Source organism: Crotalus tigris, unplaced genomic scaffold (assembly GCF_016545835.1).
Source record: "Crotalus tigris isolate CLP2741 ecotype Arizona unplaced genomic scaffold, ASM1654583v1 scf7180000017605.3043972, whole genome shotgun sequence".
Classification (NCBI taxonomy): Eukaryota; Metazoa; Chordata; class Lepidosauria; order Squamata; family Viperidae; genus Crotalus; species Crotalus tigris.
The window spans coordinates 623,947-645,887 of NW_024096508.1; the positions used below are offsets into that span (position 1 = coordinate 623,947).

The window sequence follows — 21,941 nt, forward strand, 5'->3', positions numbered from 1 at the left end:
CCCCTTGCTTTCTTTACTGTCATACTATCTGTCTGGTCTAATGAGTAACTCTTAAGTTGGAAATGTTTAAATAAGCATCTATTTACAAGTAACTAGGAGTTGGAAGAAAAGTGTAGTTTAACTGTCCCACAAGCTATTATGAGAAAATATGCATCAGATCAAAACAATGGACAAAATGATTTTTTTTTTCTCTTGTCTGTAATCAGACCTATTGCATCAATTGCTGTGCAACATAGTAGAAAGAGGTTCCCCTGATACAAAACCTTTGGACTTGAGCCAAATAAAGGGAGAGGAACTTTTCAGCTAACATTTATAAACAAAAAGGCACAGGAGTCTATAGCATCTTAACATTAGTATTGCCTATGCAAATGAATTATATGATTCACTTTCGGTAAATGAAGCAGAATGTATTAAGCTGAATAGTTTGCAAGAAGGAAGCAAACTTGCAATTGAAGTTAGCATCTGCCTGCTCATTGCTTTTTCCTGCAAGATATGATACAATGAAGATAATATTTTATAAAAAGAATCTTTTGCAGAATAATAAATAGTTGGGGTTTCTTAATTTGTTAACCAGAATTAACCAGTAATGTCATTTATGTCTGTGGGTATATTCTGTGTCTGTTTACACTGCTTTGATACTAAAACCAAGAAAAATGTTCCTTATGTTCAGAATATAGTTTCATTTACTGATAATACAATTTGTGTATACATAATTACCTAGATAAATCAATCTGTATCTTTCCCTTTTTTGCTCATATTCCCTATCTTGAATTTATTATTTACATTTTAACGATAAGTGACCAATTATAAAATATTTTGCATATTTGGATGAAATTTTGTTTGCTTATTCAACAAATTTATGTGGCAGCCTGTTTAAGCAGCAAAAGTACATTTTCCTAAAATAGTTCAGCTGTTGATTCTTAAAGTCAATTTCAACAATTGCTTCTAAATAATTCTCTCTGTTATTTGTTATAGGTCATCTAAAACTAAATTGTAAATGAATCCCCAAATATAATTGTTTTATAAGATAAATATTTTAGGAGGATGTTTTCTGATAGTCATAAGTTTAATGTTAGATTAATCCAGTGTTGATATTATAGAGTGAAGGTCTTTATAGAAATGATGCTATGTAGTATTTCATGTGGAATAGAACATTTATTTTGCCTTTTCTTTCTAACTACAATCTTAATTAACTAGTAAGTGTAAGGCAAAATGGGCCTTTCTCTAGATTCATTTCTTTTTGTTTGAACATTTATCATAAGTTTACTTTAAAATAACAGTATGATAATGTGGTCGGAATATTGTCTAAACCAAATATGTACGCTCAAAATTTAGATGGATTTTAATTGGATTTGGTAGCCCATTCATTATCATATCCTATGGTATTCTCTCCCACCCTCCCTCCCTCCCCTATTCACCCACCCAGCCACCTACCTATCTGGATTTTTTGTGGTTTAAATAGGTTCTCTGTTCAAGCTGATGTAGAGACCGCAAATAGCAATTCATGTTAGCTTAATTCCTGCTGTATTGAAATGTACAGTTATTCTGAACTATTTTGAGAAGTGTTAGTTTTGAAACCACACACTATGCTAAAACCAAGCAGCCTATTTCTGTGTATTTCAGGAATACAGAAAAGGAAAATTACTACTTTCAGGACTTTTTCAAATACCTTTCCTGAAGTAGTAAAATGTTCATGCTCCAACTGTAGTATTTCCATTTCATGTTATGTAGTGGTTTGTTTTTTTTTTTTTTTTTTTTTTTGTTTTCATGTGCTTAGTTTTTACTATGTCCAAATCTCACACAAAAACATAGAAATTAATTTTCTTCTCTCTATTAAATTTATTTCTTGTCGCCTGAAAATTAAAAAAATGTAAAATATCTCAACTTGAAGTCATAGTTTTCTTGATTGCATCCTTGAATATCTTACTACTCTACTTTGCCTATTTTTCATCCTTATTGTTCTTATTCTATTCCTTTCACTGCCTTCACCTTACTGTCTTCTATTTTCCTTTCTTTCCTTCTTATAGGCTCTGATGTTCTTTACATTGGCCCAGTAAAAGGTGAGCCTTGTGTGGATAGGACTTTTCTCTCCTGTCTTTTCTGCTTCCTGTTCCTCTAAACCAGTTGTAGGCAACCTTGGCTCTTTTATGACTCGTGGACCTTAACTCCAAGAATTCCTATGCTGGCTCAGGAATTCTGGGAGTTGAAGTCCACAAGTAAGTCCACAAGTCCTTGGTAAGGCCACACTTGGAATACTGCATCCAGTTTTGGTCACCACGATGTAAAAAAGATGTTGAGACTCTAGAAAGAGTACAGAGAAGAGCAACAAAGATGATTAGGGGACTGGAGGCTAAAACATATAAGGAACGGTTGCTAGAATTGGTATGTCTAGTTTAACGAAGAGAAGGACAAGGGGGGACATGATAGCAGTATTCCAATATCTCAGGGGCTGCCATAAAGAAGAGGGAATTAAGCTATTTTCCAAAGCACCTGAAGGCAGGACAAGAAGCAACGGGTGGAAACTAATCAAGGAGAGAAGCAACCTAGAACTAAGGAGAAACTTCCTGACAGTTAGAACAATTAATAAGTGGAACAGCTTGCCTCCAGAAGCAGTAAATGCTCCAACACTGGAAGTTTTTAAGAAGAGACTGGACAGCCATTTGTCCGAAATGGTGTAGGGTTTCCTGCCCGAGCAGGGGGTTGGACTAGATGACCTCCAAGGTCCCTTCCAACTTTACTACTGTTATTATTATTATTATAAGTCATAAAAGAGCCAAGGTTGCCTACCCCTGCTCTGAACTATATGAATCTGAAAACCAAGGAACTTCTTGGTTATATTTTGACCATATGTTGTCTCACAATTTCTCTAGGTACTCGTTATAAAATATGTGATTTAGGTTCTGGATTTTTTTTTTCTAATTGGGAAAACAGTTAATATATATCGAGTGCTATTGAAATAACACAGTATTTTAACATTCTATTATTAGAATGAAACAGTATTAGAAATACAAATTATTCATATTTTATACTTCATATATATAGTGTAGCTAGGAAGTAAAGTTACAGATCTGCCTATTTTGCCTGGAAAAAATGCTGCTTAACTGAAAATAGAGCCTAGAGACTTCCATCATTTGTATAGGAAAAGCTCTGATATTACACCCACATTCTTTTTCCACAACACCTAAATCTACAGCAGGTAGCAATAACATACTTCCTTCCATGTTTCTCAACAATAAGTACTGAGAATCATATTGCTTTTTTATATTTTATATAATGCATGGGTATGAGAAATAATAACCATGAACAGCTCTATAATCCGTTTGTTTTGTTTAGATTTGTAAGCTGCCCAATTCAAAAAAGAAAAGCAGCATATAACAATAAATGAATGCAATATATAAATATAAAATGGAGAGCCAAGTACATACTGTGACAAAACAAGCAAAAGGGGATTCTCACTCAGTTGGCCACTAGTGCTGGAGGGAAGAGCCAAGTCTTAATGGCTTTCCTAAAGGCGAGAGAAGAGTTGGCGCCTGAGTACTGTATATTTGAGGCAGGGGTATCTTTCCAGAGCAGTTACTGAATTTACAATATTTATAATCTATCCTGAAGTTTGAGGGCCCAGAGCCACTAATAAGAACCAAAGTACAGCCTTGTTTTAAAACCATCTAAAAAGCATCTTCTAATTGTAGCTTTTTAAATTAAATTATATGCTGTTTGGATAACTTCTTTGTTGTCCTGAATATCCTACCATTCAGCTTCACTAAATGACCTAGGTTCTCTTATTACAAAAAACAGAATGGGTGGGATTTTGTCTATCACATACATAATTTTTTAATATTTTAATCACATTGGTGACTATTCCATCTTTCTGTAACACTTTCCAAAACATCATGTGGTCACAGTTTAAATTCAACCTTCTGGATACTATATGGACCTTATACTCACATGTTCATGTATAACTGACATGCATTGTAGAAATCCCTTCTTATTTCTGCAGCATTCAGTAAAAAAATTGAGTTCTGGAGTTATTGGTATTGTAGGTTTCTTCTGAATTCAGTGGACTAAGTATGGAATACTAATTTGATTCTTCCTGTCTTTCTCCAATTTAGGGAATGTATATTCAAGTCCAGGGCTTTATAGCAAAACCATGACACCAACTTACGATTCTCATGATGGGAGTCCTTTATCACCAACTTCAGCTTGGTTTGGAGACAGTGCTTTATCAGAAGGAAATCCAGGTATACTTGCCGTCAGCCAGCCAATCACCTCCCCAGAAATCTTAGCCAAAATGTATAAGCCACAATCACTTCTGGATAAAGCCAAGATCAACCAGGGGTAGGTTTAAAAATATTAGTTTTGGAGCTTGTTTGTGTGAAAACATTGCTTTGTAATGACTGAGCTAGTATTTTTTTTTTCCCTCTTTTGGAAGATGGCTAGATTCTTCAAGATCACTTATGGAACAAGATGTGAAAGAAAATGAAGCTTTACTACTGCGGTTCAAATATTACAGCTTTTTTGATTTGAATCCTAAGGTATACAGTTATGTTAACTATCATATAGTCAGGATTTTCAGTGCATGTACATGGGTTAGTGACCTTGTGATCAGTATAGAATTTTTTTACCAAATTGTTAGGAAATTGTTGGATTATAACCCATTAAAAGCAAGATAAAGGCCAGTGAAGCAAATAATTTAATAATAACAGAATAACATAGAGGAGTATTTAAGGGACAAAATCATGATCAGTATGCTAACACTAATTTCCAAATCGTATTTTAAAAGCTATGATTTTATTTGATATCAGAAAATCCATATTTTTAGTAATATTGTGGCTTCCAGGATTAGGATATTCCAAAACCACAGCAAGGCCCTCTTCTACATCTCCATGTAATAAAGGTAGTCCTCAATTTAAGACCATAGCTGAAACCAGAATTTCTATTAATAAACAAGGCATGTGTCATGGGTAGGTACATCCTTGGGAATAATCCTCAAGTAATGGGATACCAAACTGGTAAAAGCTTTAAATGTTATTAGTAAAGCCTTGAATTGACCTGTAGGCAGGTAGCAAGAACAATTATTTCAGAACTAAATTTGTGTGGTGTTTTTTTTTTTAAGTCTATTCTGAATGTATTTTGCTGATGTATTCTGTATTAATTGTACTCCTAAGATCTTCCAAGGGCAATTTTGTGCAGAATGTGTTGTGGTAATCTAAAGAAGATGACATCTGTTATGGATTATTGTGATTAGGTGTTTCTGTGCCTTGAAGGGTTATAAGCCTCAGACTGGGCATGCATTAATGCATTTCACTGAGGCCTTGAATGACAAACACACATTTAAGAGTGTGTGTGGCAAAGCTCCACACTGTGCTCCTTCAGGGAGAAAGCAACCAGTGGTGGGATTCAGCCAGTTCGCACCACTTCGGCAGAACCGGTAGCTAATTTTTTGTTGCCCAGGCCCAGAATGGACTTCTGGAAGTGGCATCCACACAGAGAACCAGTGGTTCACATATTTGAATCCCATCACTGAGTGCAACCCTTATTTGGAGTGAGAGACTACCCATCCTAAAAGTTGGGAGTACCATTTAAAAGGCAGCATTAAGGCAAAGGTTAATTTTGCATCAACTAGGAAAAAGAAGATTAGGAGAGAGATAATTTCAGCATATTTGGAATAGATAGCTTATTTAAATTATAGCAGAGGGAAGGAAATTTTCTGTTGGAGCACTGCATCTTCTGACCTTAAATGCCCTGTTGTGTTTCAGAGTGGCATAGCATTTGATCAGCAAGCAAAAATGAAAATTTTGTAAAAGGTTTATTGAATTTTGGAGGGAGGTTTCTGGTTATAAAAACTGCACACTGTCCATAAACTGGGTTATGAATCGATTATTTGGTTATGTCTCCATAGTATGATGCAATCAGAATAAATCAGCTATATGAACAATCAAAATGGGCTATTCTTTTGGAAGAAATCGAGTGCACAGAAGAGGAAATGATGATGTTTGCAGCATTGCAGGTGAGTGTGGGCCCTGAAGACCCAGAGTTCTTTAACTCTTGGATTTTGCCTTTCAAAGAATCCTTAGCAAACGCTGAAATCCTTGATGTACTAAATTTCGTATATTGCATGTATTCTTTTTCTGAATTAGAACATTTTGTCCCAACAAATATTGCTCTGTTTTCTGTAAGGTTTGCTTGAAGCTTTTTTGGGAATCTAAAATAGATTTGCCTCCTTTTAAATGTCTCATGCAAAGGAATTTGGGTTCTTTTTTCACAAACATGTTTGTATCTTTTTATTAGCTTTTAAGCAAACGACAAGTACATTAGGTTACTGAACCACAAGATTCTGGCACTGAGCCTCTGAGGCAGCTGGTGATAATTCCTGGGTTTCCCAAAAATATCTTTGCCCCTTCCTTTACATTCTCAGTCTGCAGCTCATTTGGCAAACAAATTTATAAACACGTTTAATGTATTTTTCTCTATACTTTCTTTTTCTTTTCTAAAGAAATCCCTTTCTATATTAGCAGTTTAAAGTGTCTCACATTGAAACTCATTTATGGTCTCTATGTATTATATATAGGGCCTAGGAACTCAAAATCTTATTAGAACTCTCTAGATACGACATAATCTTTTGAGGCCAGAACATTAACCGTAACTATAGTTAACTATAATCTAGAACTAAATTAAGTTTTGATGTCAAAGCCACTTTCAGTCTCCTAATATTTTACCATGTATGGAAATGCTTAGCGGCCACTTAAACAAATCATAGTTAACAGTTAAGTAACTGCTTGTTATATGCAAGTTCATTAATTGATACTGAAGCATAAGTGAAAACAGAATTAACCTAATATGAGAAATGGGAGGGCTTTATATCATGTAACGTTCTCTATTAAGTAAAATGGTAAAAATGACTAAGCTATTTCTTTCCCGGTTCATATAGTTTATGTTTAAAACTGTCATTTGAAAAAAATAGAAGTAAAGGGAGATACATACTTGGGAATATTCTTCTACAAAATTTTATACTCATTATAGTGTGCTAAGTGAAGAGACTATTCACCATGGAATAAATCCTTTCACATAAAGAAAATTATGAGGTCCATTTTTGTTCTAAACCTCTGGGCTATGGCCCACTATATTGCACAAACCGGGTCATGCAAGCAGTGTGCAAGTGTGTGCACACACTTGCTGCTTGCACAGAGCCATCCCCTCTCCCACCCACCCACCCTGCCATTCTGCCAAGCTGGAAAGGTTGGGGAACACTGTTCTAAATGCTTTTTATATAAGTGAAAAGGGATGACAAAGGGATATGAACCTAGTCATAATTACTGAATCAGAAACATTGACGTTTATTTGTAAAATGAATTCTACATTAAGAATTAGTTAATTCACAAAACATGTCCCACACTTGCCTTGTGGCTGTCATTCAGAGTTTTGATTAGATACCAAGTGCTATGAAGGCTATATTGTATTATCATCAGCCTTTGAGCAGATCAAGAGGATTATAGATACTGTACATATATACATACCACACTATTAATTTTCAATTGCTTTATTTCAGTACCACGTTAATAAGTTGTCGATCATGTCATCTGAAAATCACTTGAATAACAGTGACAAAGAAGTTGATGAAGTTGATGCTGCCCTTTCTGATTTGGAGATTACTCTGGAAGGTGGGAAGACCTCCACAATTCTGGTAAGAACTGAGAAGTAAGAGCTTAATGTTTTCTTTTCCAAGAATGTGAGATTAATAGTCTGGGCACAAGAGAAGCAGTCAAGCTGCTGATCATACATGAGCAGTTTGAGAAGAACTTGGTTCATAATCTGAAAAATAGGTTTCACGGAATCCAGAGCAAGGTCTGGAGCAACTTTAACTGGATTAAGTAATATCCTGCTAGCCCTTTTCATTGCCTATTTCATACTGAGTTGGTAAGCTATAGATAGTCCTCAACTTATGACTGGTCAACATTACAATTAACCTCCCCAGAGATGCTTATGACTCGTTTTTGGAGCTAAATGGCCATACATACATACCTCCTCATCACATATACCTGGTCACATGATCGCATTTTGGGTGCTTGGCAAACAGCTCACCTTTACAGCCATTTGAAGCATCCCACTGTCACATAACTACAATTTACAAAATTTTTCTAGTGAAAAAACAGCCATTAGGGAAAATGGTTTTGCTTAATGACTACTGTGTTTGCTGTGTTTATAACCGTTGGGAAAAAAACAGTTGTAATTTCAAATCTGGTCACATGTTGCCTCAACTTAAAACCTCAACAGCTTATGACCATTATTATGGGCTGAATTGCAATTTTAAGTCGAGGACTAGCTGTATGGCACAAAATCATTGGGAATCTTCAATAGAGTAATTGAACTGACAGAAAGCAGAGGGTGAAGTTCCACTGGAAAGCTCTCATAGTAATTCAGAGAGTGAGCCTCTGGCCTAGAGATGGTATAGAAGTCTCCACTTTGCATGCCTACCTGAAACATTAGTGCAGAATATTAATGCTGTGGGATTTCTTGGTTAAAGCACTGAATTGACTCTCACTTAGCCCCTTGAAGATATTTTCTGGCAAAGCAGGTAACCTGAAATGCACCCCCTTAGAATCTGCCCTGTGCAAGCATTGCTGTAGTCACTGAGAACTGTGTACTAGCCATGATTTGCATAGGTCCATTAATTTCAATAGGATTTGTGAGAAGGCTTTTCTAATTGAGGATTATGTTGTTTAGTAAACATTTAGGATGAAATGGAGACTTGATGCCAAAACGTACATCTTTTGGAGTTCGTTTATATAGTCCAGTTTCAGAGATTGTCTTTTAAGGACACTTACGCTAAATCAGCTCTGCCAAGGAATTTTAGGGTATTTTTGCCAAACACGTCCTTGTGGACTCTTTTGGACTTTTCACAGGTCATTTGTTTTTTTCTTTGGAGTTGCAGCTTCCACTTCCACCCCCCATGAGAACCCCATTCTCTTGAACTTTTTTATGCACAACTGCTAATCTAAGATGAAAGAGAGATACCGTTGATGTGTTTTGTCCAGTTTTCTAAAACCTGTAAACAAACTTCCAGGACATCTGTAAATAGGCAGTGGAGTCTGCACATAAGTTCTAGTAAAAAATGCCATCTGTCTAAATTGTGTCCATGAAGCTTCAGATTAAAACAGGTTTTGATTTTGTTATCCTGCTATATTTTCCTGTTGTAATGCAGGCTCCTTTCCTTTTCCACATTTAGTTTTAGCAATTTAAAGCCTTTTGCTGAGGAGACTATAGCAGAATTTGTGCTTGTCCCAGGTTGGGAGGGAAGGTAGGGAAAGAATCAGTGGAAGATACTGAGGATTCTTTTAAGGAGACTCCAAGAAAGAAAAAGAAAAAAAACAAAATGAGTAAAGTATAGTCATCTAGATCAGGGCTTTTCAACCTTTTCACCGTTTGTACCACTTTTAGGATATGGCAATATTCGAGTACCACCTAGCAAGTTGTCAAAAACTTGATGACCAAAAAAAAAAAAAAAAACCCTGTTCAAAGTTGCAATTGTACTGAAATGACTTATGACCATTTTTCACACTTATGACCACTGCAGCATGCCCAGGGTCATGTGATTTATATTTGGATGCTTGGCAACTGAATCATATTTATGATGGTCACAGTGTCCCAGATTCATGTGATCCCCTTTTGCAACCTTTTGACAAACAAAGTCAATGGCAGGGCTGCTGGTGGCCAAGTGCTAAGGCAGGACTTCCTTCCCTCTCTCCCTCCTTCCCTGCCTCCCTGTTTCTCATTGCCATCTCCTTCTGAAGGAAGAATTTGAAACCCTCCCCCATATTTTCCCTCTTCCATATATTCATCAAACAAGGAAAAGCCTCCAGAGACAGAAAAGACAAGTCGCTGAGGGAACTAGCTTAAAAAGGCGCATTCCCCTTTAAGAATTAGCTACTGTCTAGAAAGGAAAGTTAAGGAGCTGGCCGGCACTTAAGGGAGAAAAAAAAATGTAGTAAGTACTGGCTGCCGGCTAAGGCAGCCTCCCCAAATGGCTCCATAAGTAAAGGAATGCTACAGGCAAAATCAATTCAGGAAAAAAATACTTCAAAATCCCTTGCAAAACTTACAGCTAACAATAGCAGAGCAATAGAAATTAACATGAGACATCAGCCATCAGCCAAATAGAAATTGCCAAACAGTCCTTAAGAACACAAAGCCCACATTGCACAAATCCCAGAACTTCAAAGTCACAAAAGCATATAAAAATCCTTCCACTCTCCATCTCCCTCCCTCCCTCCCTCTGTGGGATGCTGCCTTTCTTCATTGCTGCTTTTCTTCATTCCTCTTGGAGGGCGACCCCTCCCCCGCTACATTTCTTGCCTGTTTTTTGCTGCCAGCACAAATGGCTGCCACAGAAGTTGTAAATCAGCTCATGGCTGGCCTGCTTGATCTCCTCTCCTTCTTCTTTCCCTTCGGTGGAGTTAGAACTGACTCTGCCTCCTCCCAAGGCTGGTGCTTTTTTTTTTCTCCCTCTCCCACCCAAACTGCCTCCTTTTATAGCCTCTCCTGTCTCCACCTCCTCCTCTTCCTTTTTCTTCTGGGTGAGCCAGAAGTGAGCCTGGGGCCTTTGCCTCACCCCAGCCACTCTGCAGCTCCGGAGGACTGTCTCACAGTAAGTCCTTGCCTGCGCTGGCTTGTTCCCTCCCCCAGTACACTTGGCTGGGCAGGGCTGCATACCACCTGCCACGTGCTAATGTACCACAGGTGGTACATGTACCCCCCCCCCTTGAAAAGCCCCGATCTAGATTATACCTGGATGACATGAAGGAATTTGACACCCTGCTCCTTTTATCTAGTGATGTAATTAGATAAACCAGACGAGTTCTTTTAAGAAGAACAATTATAAATGTAAATATAAGAATATAAGTTTCAGATTGTCATCCTATTGCCCAGGGTCTTAAGGATGCTCACATAGATCTTCCATAGGTCCTAACTGTTCGTCTCATGAGATCAACTAAACGGGCCTCATTTTTCATAGAAAATAAGCATTCATCTATCATTTTTCATAGAAAATAAGCCCAGTTTGGAAACATGCTCACCTGTCCAGAAAAAAAGAGAGAGACAGATTGAAGCTGCTTTCATTTTCACTCTTTTTTTCCTCTGAAGAATGTTAAGGGCTCGTATAAATCCCAAGAGCATTCAAGGCAAGGAGAACAAAGTGGTTGCTTCTGTTAAAGGATGCTTGCTATCCACGTGAGATAAAAGCTTAATATTCAGGAGGAAGGGCTGATAATTTTGACAGATGTTCAGGGCTGCAGTTATGCAATAAATGCTACACTTGTGACTCCAGATTTGGAACATCTGAGTTATGTTAAAATTGTCCCAAAATATAAATCCGTATTGCTAGATCTTGAAAAATATAGTAAAAATAAAACTCAAGACCATAGGCCAGGCTAAAGTTGCTGCATTCCTACTTTAAGCACATGTAATTAGGATACATTAGTAATTAGTTGCAGATTTATATATAATTAACTGATTTATTTTTCAGTCAATAAATTGTGAATGATGGGCCAGATTCTTTTAATGACTGATTCCAATTATAAACAATCTTACATGTAGCTCACAACTGGATGATAATGTTGCTATTTCATCTCTTGAAGTAATGGTGTTGGCTTTGATTCTTGATCCACATACCTTTTAAGTGAGCAGTGTCTTAAAATGCACCTCAGAATCTTGAAGACAGATTCTCTGTGCAGAAATGATAACCGAAACCTAGATAGTAAAAATGAACGTCAGCCATAGAAGAAAGTTGAGGAAGCTTTCTTCCATCTTTAAACTGGTTTAGAAAAACAAATACTTTATCTTTTCCAGATAATATGATTTTCTAAAAATCTAGATTTATTCCTATAATTCTTTTTAATTAAGTCTCTTCTTCCTCCTCAACCAAGAACATTGCTTTTTTGTGATGGAACTGTGTATCCATTTAATCAGTTAAATCAGTCCTTCCAAATTGTTTGTTTCTCTTTCAAGAACCAATTTCAGATCCTTGCAGATAAAATATAATGCCAGCTGTCTTATTTACAGGGTGACATCACTTCCATCCCGGAGCTAGCAGACTACATTAAAGTGTTCAAGTAAGTACTAAAAAATCTAAAAATCTGGAAGAAACAGCACAAATCAATAAGCTTTATAATAAATAAATAGGTTATAATAAATGCATCTCTCTTAGTGTCTAGAGCAAAGTTTCACACAATTCTGGGAATTGAAATCCACACATCCTAAAATTCCCAAGTTGAAAAACGCTGATTTAGGTATATAATCACTTTCATTTTGAAACTTGGAGCATGTTTTCTTAGAATTTTTTAAACACCTTAAAATCTTATCAGTCCTTTTTAGAATTTTTCTTAAATTGCAGGGCTTAATCTGAAAATACATGAAGTCTGAAGAGTAACTGTGCTGCAGAAACTGTGCTGCTTCTCTATAATGAGTAACCTCTGCATGTTGATTATATTGTTAGGAATTTTACTTCAGGTAGTCAAATAACTGGAAAATATAAAAATGCAATCATTTGTGATTTACTTGATTCCTGCATGTCATCTCTTGATCCTTTGGTCAATAAGGAGTGAATGTCTTTTTTCAATTCCCCAGCGGTTGGGGCTGGCATGTTCTCTGTGCTGGAGAACATGCTGACTGGGGAATCCTATGAGTTGAAGTCCAACACTTGGAATTCCAACACTTGGAATACTGCATCCAGTTTTGGTCACCACAATGTAAAAAAGATGTTGAGAGTCTAGAAAGAGTACAGAGAAGAGCAACAAAGATGATTAGGGGACTGGAGGCTAAAACATATAAGGAACAGTTGTTGGAATTGGGTATGTCTAGTTTAATGAAGAGAAGGACGAGCGGGGACATGATAGCAGTGTTCCAATATCTCAGAGGCTGCCACAAAGAAGAGGGAGTCAAGCTATTTTCCAAGGCGCCCGAAGGCAGGACAAGAAGCAACGGGTGGAAACTAATCAAGGAGAGAAGCAACCTAGAACTAAGGAGAAACTTCCTGACAGTTAGAACAATTAACCAGTGGAACAACCTGCCTCCAGAAGTGGTGAATGCTCCAACACTGGAGGTTTTTAAGGAGAAACTGGACAGCCAATCGTCCGAAATGATATAGGGTTTCCTGCCTGAGCAGGGGATTGGACTAGATGACCTCCAAGGTCCCTTCCAACATTATTATTATTATTATTATTATTATTATTATTATTATTATTATTATTATTATTATTATCATCATCATCAACTTGCCAATGTTGGACACCCCTGTCCGAGAAATAGGGATGTTGCTGCATAGTTTGAAGTATTATTCAAGCATCTTTCTTGCATTTCTTGAGATAGATGATAAATAAGATTCCAGTTAATTTATTCTATTTACACTGGTAGAAAAGACACGCCTTACAGTAGCTGTGCTGCTCTTTAGTCAGGTTTGTTTTTACTTTTAAATAAGACTTTTCATGAGGAAAAAAATAAGAATATTATCTTGGATCTGGACATGTGGAAACTAGAAACAGTTGTGTCTGGATTTGGGTTAATATTTTGGCAGGCTTAGCTGTCTGTTACAAATGAATACTCCACCATACTAAGGATATGAGATGAGTTTTGGAACTGGTACAAAGACATGTTGAATTTTTCAAAATAGACAGGAAAAACAGTTGAAAGGTAATAGCATAGAAACTATGGGTACTTTTGAGAAGAACTCCAAAATAGCTTTGTCAGTCTTGTATTTGCTACTATATAGGCAATTCTTTCTCTCTTCCATTTTCTTTAAGTGGGGAAGATAGATAGGCACTTCCTTTTGATAACTCCATTACATAATCTATCAATTCTTAGAACTGCAGTTTTAAGATAGATTTTATTTTAAGACACTTTGAATGTTGGGCTTGAGTAGTGATTTGATTTCTAATCGCTTAATGTTGTGGCAAATTGTCCTCTGTACTTAACTTATCTCAGTGGACTTTGTAGAGATGATTCCTCTGTACCAAAGAACTTGTGTTAGTTGTGAAAGAGAAAGCAGCCTAAAATTCTGATTCAGAGGAAAATCCCTGTATAAATCACATATCGAGGCACAAAATAAGTCTATTTTTCTTATAAACAATTACATTTTTCAAACTTCCTGTCCTCCAGAAAATATTTTCATACTGCTTTATCTGTCAAGGATTTCCTGTACATCTGCAATAGCATTCTAGAATGCATTGGGGACACTGTTATTTTGCTAAAATGCTGCTGATGGGTTTTGAAAACTCAGATATTATTAACTCATACAAGGTGAAAAAAAAATCAGCCCATAATATGCAAGTCAATTTTGCTGTAGCTGTGTATTGCATAGAGAATCAATAATTGTAAGCAACCGGCACTTTGCAGAGTCTTGTATGATATTATTGTTATTCCCATGAAGAATGTCTCCTCCTTCTCTATACAGACAGCCTCCTATTTAATCTCTTTGTTTAACAAAATCACACTGTTTTTGATAGAGTGAAATCTTTTAAATGGAGCAGAAGGAGTGACCCTGGGAACCTTTACCACTTTGGGCTGGTACCCACTTGTGGCCAATTTCCGTAATAAGATATACTAGCAATAATCACTCATGCACTTTTCACCTTGAGACTGAACTGTAATTTGCTCTACATGGGGTTGAAGAACCAGCTTGCATAAATCACTTTGAGCTAAATACAGAACCTGTGACCCTTCTGATTTTGCTAAAGACTAGTTCCCAGCAGCATCCCCCATCTTTGACCGTATTAACTGGGCAACTAAGAGTTGTGATTCAGCAGCATTCAGAAGACCACAAGTTTCTGTGAGAGCAGGTGATGAGAGGCTGTTGCAAATGTACCCCCATTTCATTCAGTTATGTTGTCAGTGGTAGTAATAGTATACTACTTTACAGGCCAAAGAAGCTAACCCTGAAGGGTTATAAGCAGTATTGGTGTACCTTCAAAGACACATCCATCTCCTGTTTCAAAAGTAAAGAAGAATCTAACGGGACCCCAGCTCATCAGATGAATTTGAGAGGTAACAGATCAAATGCAGTTTTGGTGATCTTTTCATCTCTCCACAATTGAGCTGTATTTTAAATTTGCTTATTTTGACATTTCTCTGACCTTGTGATAAGATGTAAATATTTTCTTACATGGCAATACCCCATGATGACTTTGCATCAATCATTCCCTTGCTGTAGTTTCTTCCACAAGCATAAACCCCACCCCCACCCCCCAAAAAGAGGTCTGCTGATGGTTTAATGCCAAAACTAGTTAAAGAATTCTTTGATTCGGCAAAATGTTGCCAGATTGCATAATGTCTATATTTGTTCAATGTAACATACTGTATAAAGTACAAATAAAAAGAAAGTGAGAACCAAATAAACGACTTTAGCTCAAAAATTAGGAATGTTTTATCACCCAATAGAACATCCTTTTTAAAATATATTTTCCTCCCTCTGCATTAGTGTGCTGAGCACACATACACGTGCCAACACAACTTTATTCCGATGGGGACAAGGAATTTATGCTGCATAGGACATTCCTCTGGCTACCAGCTCTGTTTCTATTCCACAATAAGCTATTCCAGTTTAATGGATTGTGCAATAGGCACTACTGACATTCGCTTTTAAAGCCTTCACGGCAGAAACAGAAAGGCTGCCAGATGACTTCAGACTGTAGCTATGAACTGGAGAAAAGAAGCATGGAATACCTTTTTCGGAGCTTTTTAACAAAACTGTTGATGACAGAATTTTAAAAGTATTCTGCTGGGAGAGCTGAAATAAGGCTGAAATTGTTTCCAAGAAAATGAGTTATTTTTAAAAAATATCATTGTTCTTTATGGAAGATTGCTTTAAAAAGTCTTATATCACTGTTCTGAACATTGTGTCTCCATTATCCATTAATTTTCTTTGACTGATGACCATTAAGTAGCCCTCAAAAGTGCGCTCTTCTGTTTGGTTTAATTTCCCAAATTTAGTAGACAAATACCTCAAATGAAACAATAACAGAATAGTTTTTATCTTCCCATCTATGATGGGATACTGTTTAGATTTGGTAGCTCCTGGTTCCAACAATAATTTATTATTGGTATGTTAACGTATTAAATAAGTAATAATCAGGGCATAAAGTCTACGAAGATTCCCAATCATCCAGGGCATGGTTGTCCCAAAGATGCTTTACCCAAAAAGTGGGAGAAACCAAAACAGGGGAGACCTCCTCTGCCTAGACAAGCTGGCTACTTCAAAAATGCAAGCGTGGTCCTCAAGCCAGTTTCTCTTGAGCAGGAAAAATATGAATTTCTAGCTTAGTGGTAATGAAGGTGACAATTTAATAACTGGTTCTTGTGAACAAGACTAATCAGCTAGATAATATCCCTATCCAGGAACTTTGCTTATATGAAACTATTGCACAAAGAATTCAAATTCCCTTTGCAAGCACTTTGGATTTTAGTGGCACACATTCATTATATAAAGAATTCATGATCAATATGACATTTATGTAACACTTAAGACAGTAGTCAAATGAATACTGATCTGACTAATAAACACCCAGTCCTACAGTATATTTCAGACATGTCAAACACAAGGCCTGGGGGCCAGATGCGGCCAGCAAAGTGGTTTCATGTGGCCCGCGAAGCCATCCTGGAAACAGTGAGGGAACGGCCCCCTCTGCCTTGGCCCTGGCCCAGGCCAGCCAGGAGCCAATGTATAATTTTGTGGTGGCCATCTATGCTGTAATGCATTCAGTCTTAGCTCCATCAGCTCCCCCACCCCCCACGTGGCCTGAGAGGAACAGTGAGGCTCCTCCAGTGGACCATGCCTTGGCACTTGCCCTGGTCCCACCCCCTTCTGCCAGAGACCCTCAGATCTATCCCACTCCTGCCCAGGCCCCCACAGGCACCCTTGACGCGAACAATGTAGAGCTGGCCACACCCACCCAGTAGGCCACACCCACTCCATCCATGCCCACCCAGTAGGCTACACCCACCCAGCCCCCTGAGGGCAACCGCAATGCTGATGTGGCACTCAATGAAATTGAGTTTGACACCCCTGGTATATTTGATATAAGGAACCTCTTTGGGGGCTCTTCAGTCTTTTACAAAGCTAATGTTTCCAATCGAGAGATATTTATGCAATTCTCATGTTATGGTGAGATTATAAAAAATCTTCCATACTATGTTGCTTCAGAGGTGAAGAGAACAAATATCTTACGACTTTCTGAGTGCTTAGATTTTGGTGAATGTCTGTGCTGATCAAGGAAAAAATGTGATACTATGATGGGTAAATATAGATTTGGATTATAAAGAGTTTTCAAATGATCACTTTGGAGCAATTCATTCACTAAACATTAAGAGTCACTTGTCAAATGGGCAGCTATATACTGTAAATTTGATTGAACAGATAAACACAAAATTGTATATTCAGACAATGGAGATTTGATAAAGCTGTTTTTTTATTAAAACAAATAGCACTAAATTAATAGGTATATATTTTCTTAGTTAAAATGAAATGGTGGGAAGATACCCAAGTCTAAAAAGAAAAATAGCCACAAATCTACCCATATGTGCCTTTGTCCCATCCTCATATTGATGAAATATTTACATCTTCTTTTCTTATAGGATGTGAGGTAACTCCTGATGTCAACATATCTGGCCAGAAATTTAACATAAAGCTTCTGATTCCTGTTGCTGAGGGCATGAATGAAATTTGGCTCCGTTGTGATAATGTAAGTTTATATGAAATGCCAACCAAGTCAATTGGTCATAGTGATTGTACAGCAAGAATTGAAGTGTGCATCAATCATTTCCTGGAATCCAGTGATATCCAAAATTAGCCTTCTATGGAATATTTTGGTTAATAATATAAGCAGGGCCAGTAATAAAATAGGTTGCTTTCCTTAATAGCATACTCACCTTAATTCTTCTTAATCTTAATATGAAGCAATTTGGGGCGAACAATCCAATTGTTTACTATATCCCTGCAAATTGATGCAGTGGACATCTTGTCCTAGGGCTAGAGGCTATGAGAGATTGGATGGAACAGGCTCCAACTGAACCCCAGATAGATGGAGCCACAATTTCTGTAATCTGTTCTAGGCAGTTCAGATTTCAGCTTGAGGTAAGATAGCACCTTCTTAAAGGAGCAAGTATGCAGTCTGGATATCCTTCTGGACTCTGGACTTATTTTATCAGCAGGTGAAGACTCTAGCCAATGTTGTCCGATCTGCCAACTATGACCTTTCATGGGCACTGATTGTAGTGGCTCACAGATATATTGCTTCCTTTTTATTTTGCCCTGCTTAGCAGGACTATTTTGTACAGCAGAGTGACCTACATTGCAGAAGGCTGCACTGGTTGCCACTTTGCTTCATTGCAAAATTCAAAGTGTTGATAATCATCTACAAAGTCCTTTATGATTCAGGCCATTGTTACCTTCGAAGCCATCAATTCCAGGTGAAATCTACCCGCCTAATACATGCAGGCTCAGACAAGTCTTGATCTCCTAGGAGGAAAGGAGAAGTATGGCCTTTTTTGGTCATAGTCATCTGCTCAAAAGCAGTTTGCCTGCAAAAGAAAGGATAGCCCCTGCTTTCATTCCAAAGGGCAATTAAGATATCATTAGTTAAATGAATATTTGCCTATCATTCTTTGACCCCAGTGGCCCTGATATACATTCACACCCACTGAAGGTGAGAATAAAGCAGAATTTGGATCAGCCTCCTCCAGAAGGTCATGTTGGAGAATACATAATCCAGGACTCAAAGTATATAAAACTGAAAGGTGACAACCAGCATTGTATGCCGTGAAAGACCCTGTGATCTACAGTAATACTCCATGTATCCCCATGTTGTCCCCAACAAAAATCCACAATGGAAAGCAGAAGTAGAGGACTGGGATTACAGAGCAAAGGGACTGGTGGGGATTGAATGTTTTTATGATTATATGGTGCAATGTATTGTTTCAGTTTTGTAATCCTCTGGTAGTTTTCACTTTTTGAAAGAATATTGTGCAAAAAATACAAAATGTTCATATTGAACTGTAATTTATGCCCATGATGGCTATGAACCATGAATTTTATCTCATGATTCTAAGCTCACATGCATACTAAATCTGCAGTACTAATCAAAATCAAGGTTGAAAAGATGCATAAATTTGGTGTTTATATTAGCTAGAATCAATATTTAAGTGCAACAGTTTTGAAACATGACCTAAAAATACCTATATAAACAAATGAATGCTTTATCTTATAGTCACTTGTATGACACATGTATTCTGTGTCTAAGATTGGGCTGTGCATCTTCTAACACAGGGCTTTTCAACCTTTTCACCAACTGTACCACTTTTAGGCTATGGCAGTATTTGAGTACCACCTAGCAAGGTGTCAAAAACTTGATGACCAAAAAAAAACAAAAAACCTGTTCAAAGTTGCAGTTGTACTGAAATGACTTACAGTAGGACCATTTTTCACACTTATGACCATTGCAGCATGCCCAGGGTCATGTGATTTATATTTGGATGCTTGGCAACTGATTCATATTTATGATGATTAAAGTGTTCCAGGGTCATATGATCTCTTTTTGCAACCTTTTGACAAGCAAAGTCAATGGCAGGGTTGCTAGTGGCCAAGTGCTAAGGCGGGACTTCCTTCATTCCCTGCCTCCCTCCTTCCCTCCCTCCTCTTTCTCATGCCCACCTCCTTCTGAAGGAAGAATTTGAACCACTACCACCCATATTTTCCCTCTTCCATATATTCATCAAACAAGGAAAAGCCTCCAGAGACAGAAAAGTGAAGCTGCTGAGGGAACTAGCTTAAAAAGGCACATTCCCCTTTAAGAATTAGCTACAGGCTAGAATGGAAAGTTAATGAGTGCTAACCATAGCAGAACAATAGAAGCTAACAGGAGACATCAGCCATTAGCCAAATAGAAATTGCCAAATACTCCTTAAGAACACAAAGGCCACATTGCACAAATCCCAGAACTTCAAAGTCACAAAAGCACATAAGAATCCTTCCACTCTCCATCTCCCTCCCTCCGTGTCTTACCTCCAACTGATGCTACCTTTCTTCCTTTCTCCTGGAGGGCAACCCCTCCCCTGCTGCATTTCTTTTCTGTTTGTTGCTGCCAGCACAGGTGGCTGCCACAGAAGTTGTAGATCAGCTCATAGCCAGCCTGCTTGGACTCCTTGATCTCTTCTCCTCTCCCCCCACCCTCCTCCTTCCCCTTCAGTGCAGCTAGAGCTGACTCTACATCCTCCTGAGGCTGCTTTTTTTCCCCTCTCCCGCCCAAACTGCCTCCTTTTATAGTTTCTCCTGTCTCCGCCCCCTCCTCCTCCTTTCTCATGGGGGGGGGTGAGCCTGGGGTGAGGCTCAGCCTCAGCCACTCTGCAGCTCCAGAGGATTCTCTCACAGTAAGTCCTTGCCTGCTTTGGCTCTTTCCCTCCCCCACTGCACTTGGCTAGCAGGGCTGCGTATCACCTGCCACTGGTTAATGTACCACAAGTGGTACGCGTACCACCGGTTGAAAAGCCCTCTTCTAACATGTTTGGGACTGGAGTTTTCCAGTATCCTTGAAGACACAATAAAATATGCCAACAGTCCATCATAACAGGTGCTACTTTTTCTTTTACACTGCAGGAAAAACAATATGCACACTGGATGGCAGCATGTCGGCTAGCCTCCAAGGGGAAAACCATGGCAGACAGTTCATATAATTTGGAAGTCCAGAACATCTTGTCTTTTCTGAAAATGCAGCATCTGAACCCAGATCCACAGATAATTACTGAGCAGATCACAACAGACATTAATCCAGAATGCTTGGTTTCTCCAAGATACCTGAAGAAGTATAAGAACAAGCAGGTACTCATTTGGGATTATCTTTTACTGAATCTTTTATCTGAAACGTGAATGTGCAGGTATACAGAGGCCTTGTGGATGAATGGGGGAGAACAAATCTGATGCAGATAAAGCAAGCTCTAGGTATTGAAAAGAATTTGCACTCGCTTTGAAGGTTCAGATCCTTCACCAGTGAATCTTTCTAGTTTACTGTTGTCTGGAAATGCAAGATGAGAGCAGTAGTCAAGGGTGCAAGGTTTGGTTTGTATTTCAGCTGGTAACTACTGATTCACCCAGAAGTTATGTATACCCTAGTTATCTTCTGACTATTATATTGTGATCTGGTTGGGATACCTTTGGATGTGGCTCGAAACCTTCATTTGTTATAGAATGTCTTACATTTTTGCTGGAACTTAATTATACTAATTTGTACTCCACTGGCTATCAGTACATTTTGGAACTTGATTGAAAGTATTCGTTTTGGTCTTTAAATTTTGCCCCAAATTATGTTAAGAATTTGTGAATCATTAGTGCTTTAAGATCACATTCTGAAGATACGCTTATTGCCGAATTCCAGAACTAAACCATATCTAAGGGGATTTCTCCATTTCAGGACACTTAGTCCTGTTAGCTCTTAGTTTTGGTAGAAACACAATTCTGTCCTTTTGTATCCTTAAAACTTTAATTATGGTTGATTTCTAAAAAGATGCATTTTAATTTCTGAAACTACTTTGTATTGTTTTCATATGGTAAGCCCTTTTAAAAGAGCATGGCCTTAATAAACAGCTAGTAAATATATTAAAAGAATGAAATGAATGCTATCAAAATGACATCCTGCTTGTCTTCGGAGTTTTGAGCCATGAACTCATGGTACAACAATTATACAATGATTATTGATTATTTCCTTGCTGTTTTAGAATTTTTATAATCCTATTGGGGTAAGAATCCTTTATGGGCTACTATAAGTTGAGGCACTATTTACATTGATTTTTCTACTGTGGTGTTGAATAGAATCAAGTCAGGTAGAGGGCACCTTGGGATCCTGGTTGACCTTCAGTCTGGTATTTGTTGGTTTTAACTACCATGTTTCCCCGAAAATAAGCCCTATCCC

At 37.8% G+C, this 21,941-nt stretch overlaps 1 protein-coding gene across 6 annotated transcripts in view; it reads left to right on the top strand.

Annotated features, from left to right (window-relative positions):
- FERMT2 (fermitin family member 2) overlaps window positions 1–21,941 on the top strand; it is an 88,190-nt gene that overhangs the window by 55,048 nt on the left and 11,201 nt on the right. For 4 of the 6 annotated variants that reach the window (XM_039320638.1, XM_039320623.1, XM_039320630.1 and 1 more), the window contains exons 5-13: window positions 2,028–2,060; window positions 4,110–4,335; window positions 4,430–4,532; window positions 5,900–6,007; window positions 7,547–7,681; window positions 12,055–12,104; window positions 14,906–15,030; window positions 17,617–17,723; window positions 20,633–20,854. In XM_039320638.1, the coding sequence (XP_039176572.1) occupies window positions 2,028–2,060; window positions 4,110–4,335; window positions 4,430–4,532; window positions 5,900–6,007; window positions 7,547–7,681; window positions 12,055–12,104; window positions 14,906–15,030; window positions 17,617–17,723; window positions 20,633–20,854 (1,109 nt within the window). The remainder of the gene's footprint in view (window positions 1–2,027; window positions 2,061–4,109; window positions 4,336–4,429; window positions 4,533–5,899; window positions 6,008–7,546; window positions 7,682–12,054; window positions 12,105–14,905; window positions 15,031–17,616; window positions 17,724–20,632; window positions 20,855–21,941) is intronic. The other 2 variants (XM_039320657.1, XM_039320660.1) reach the window with 1 other exon arrangement.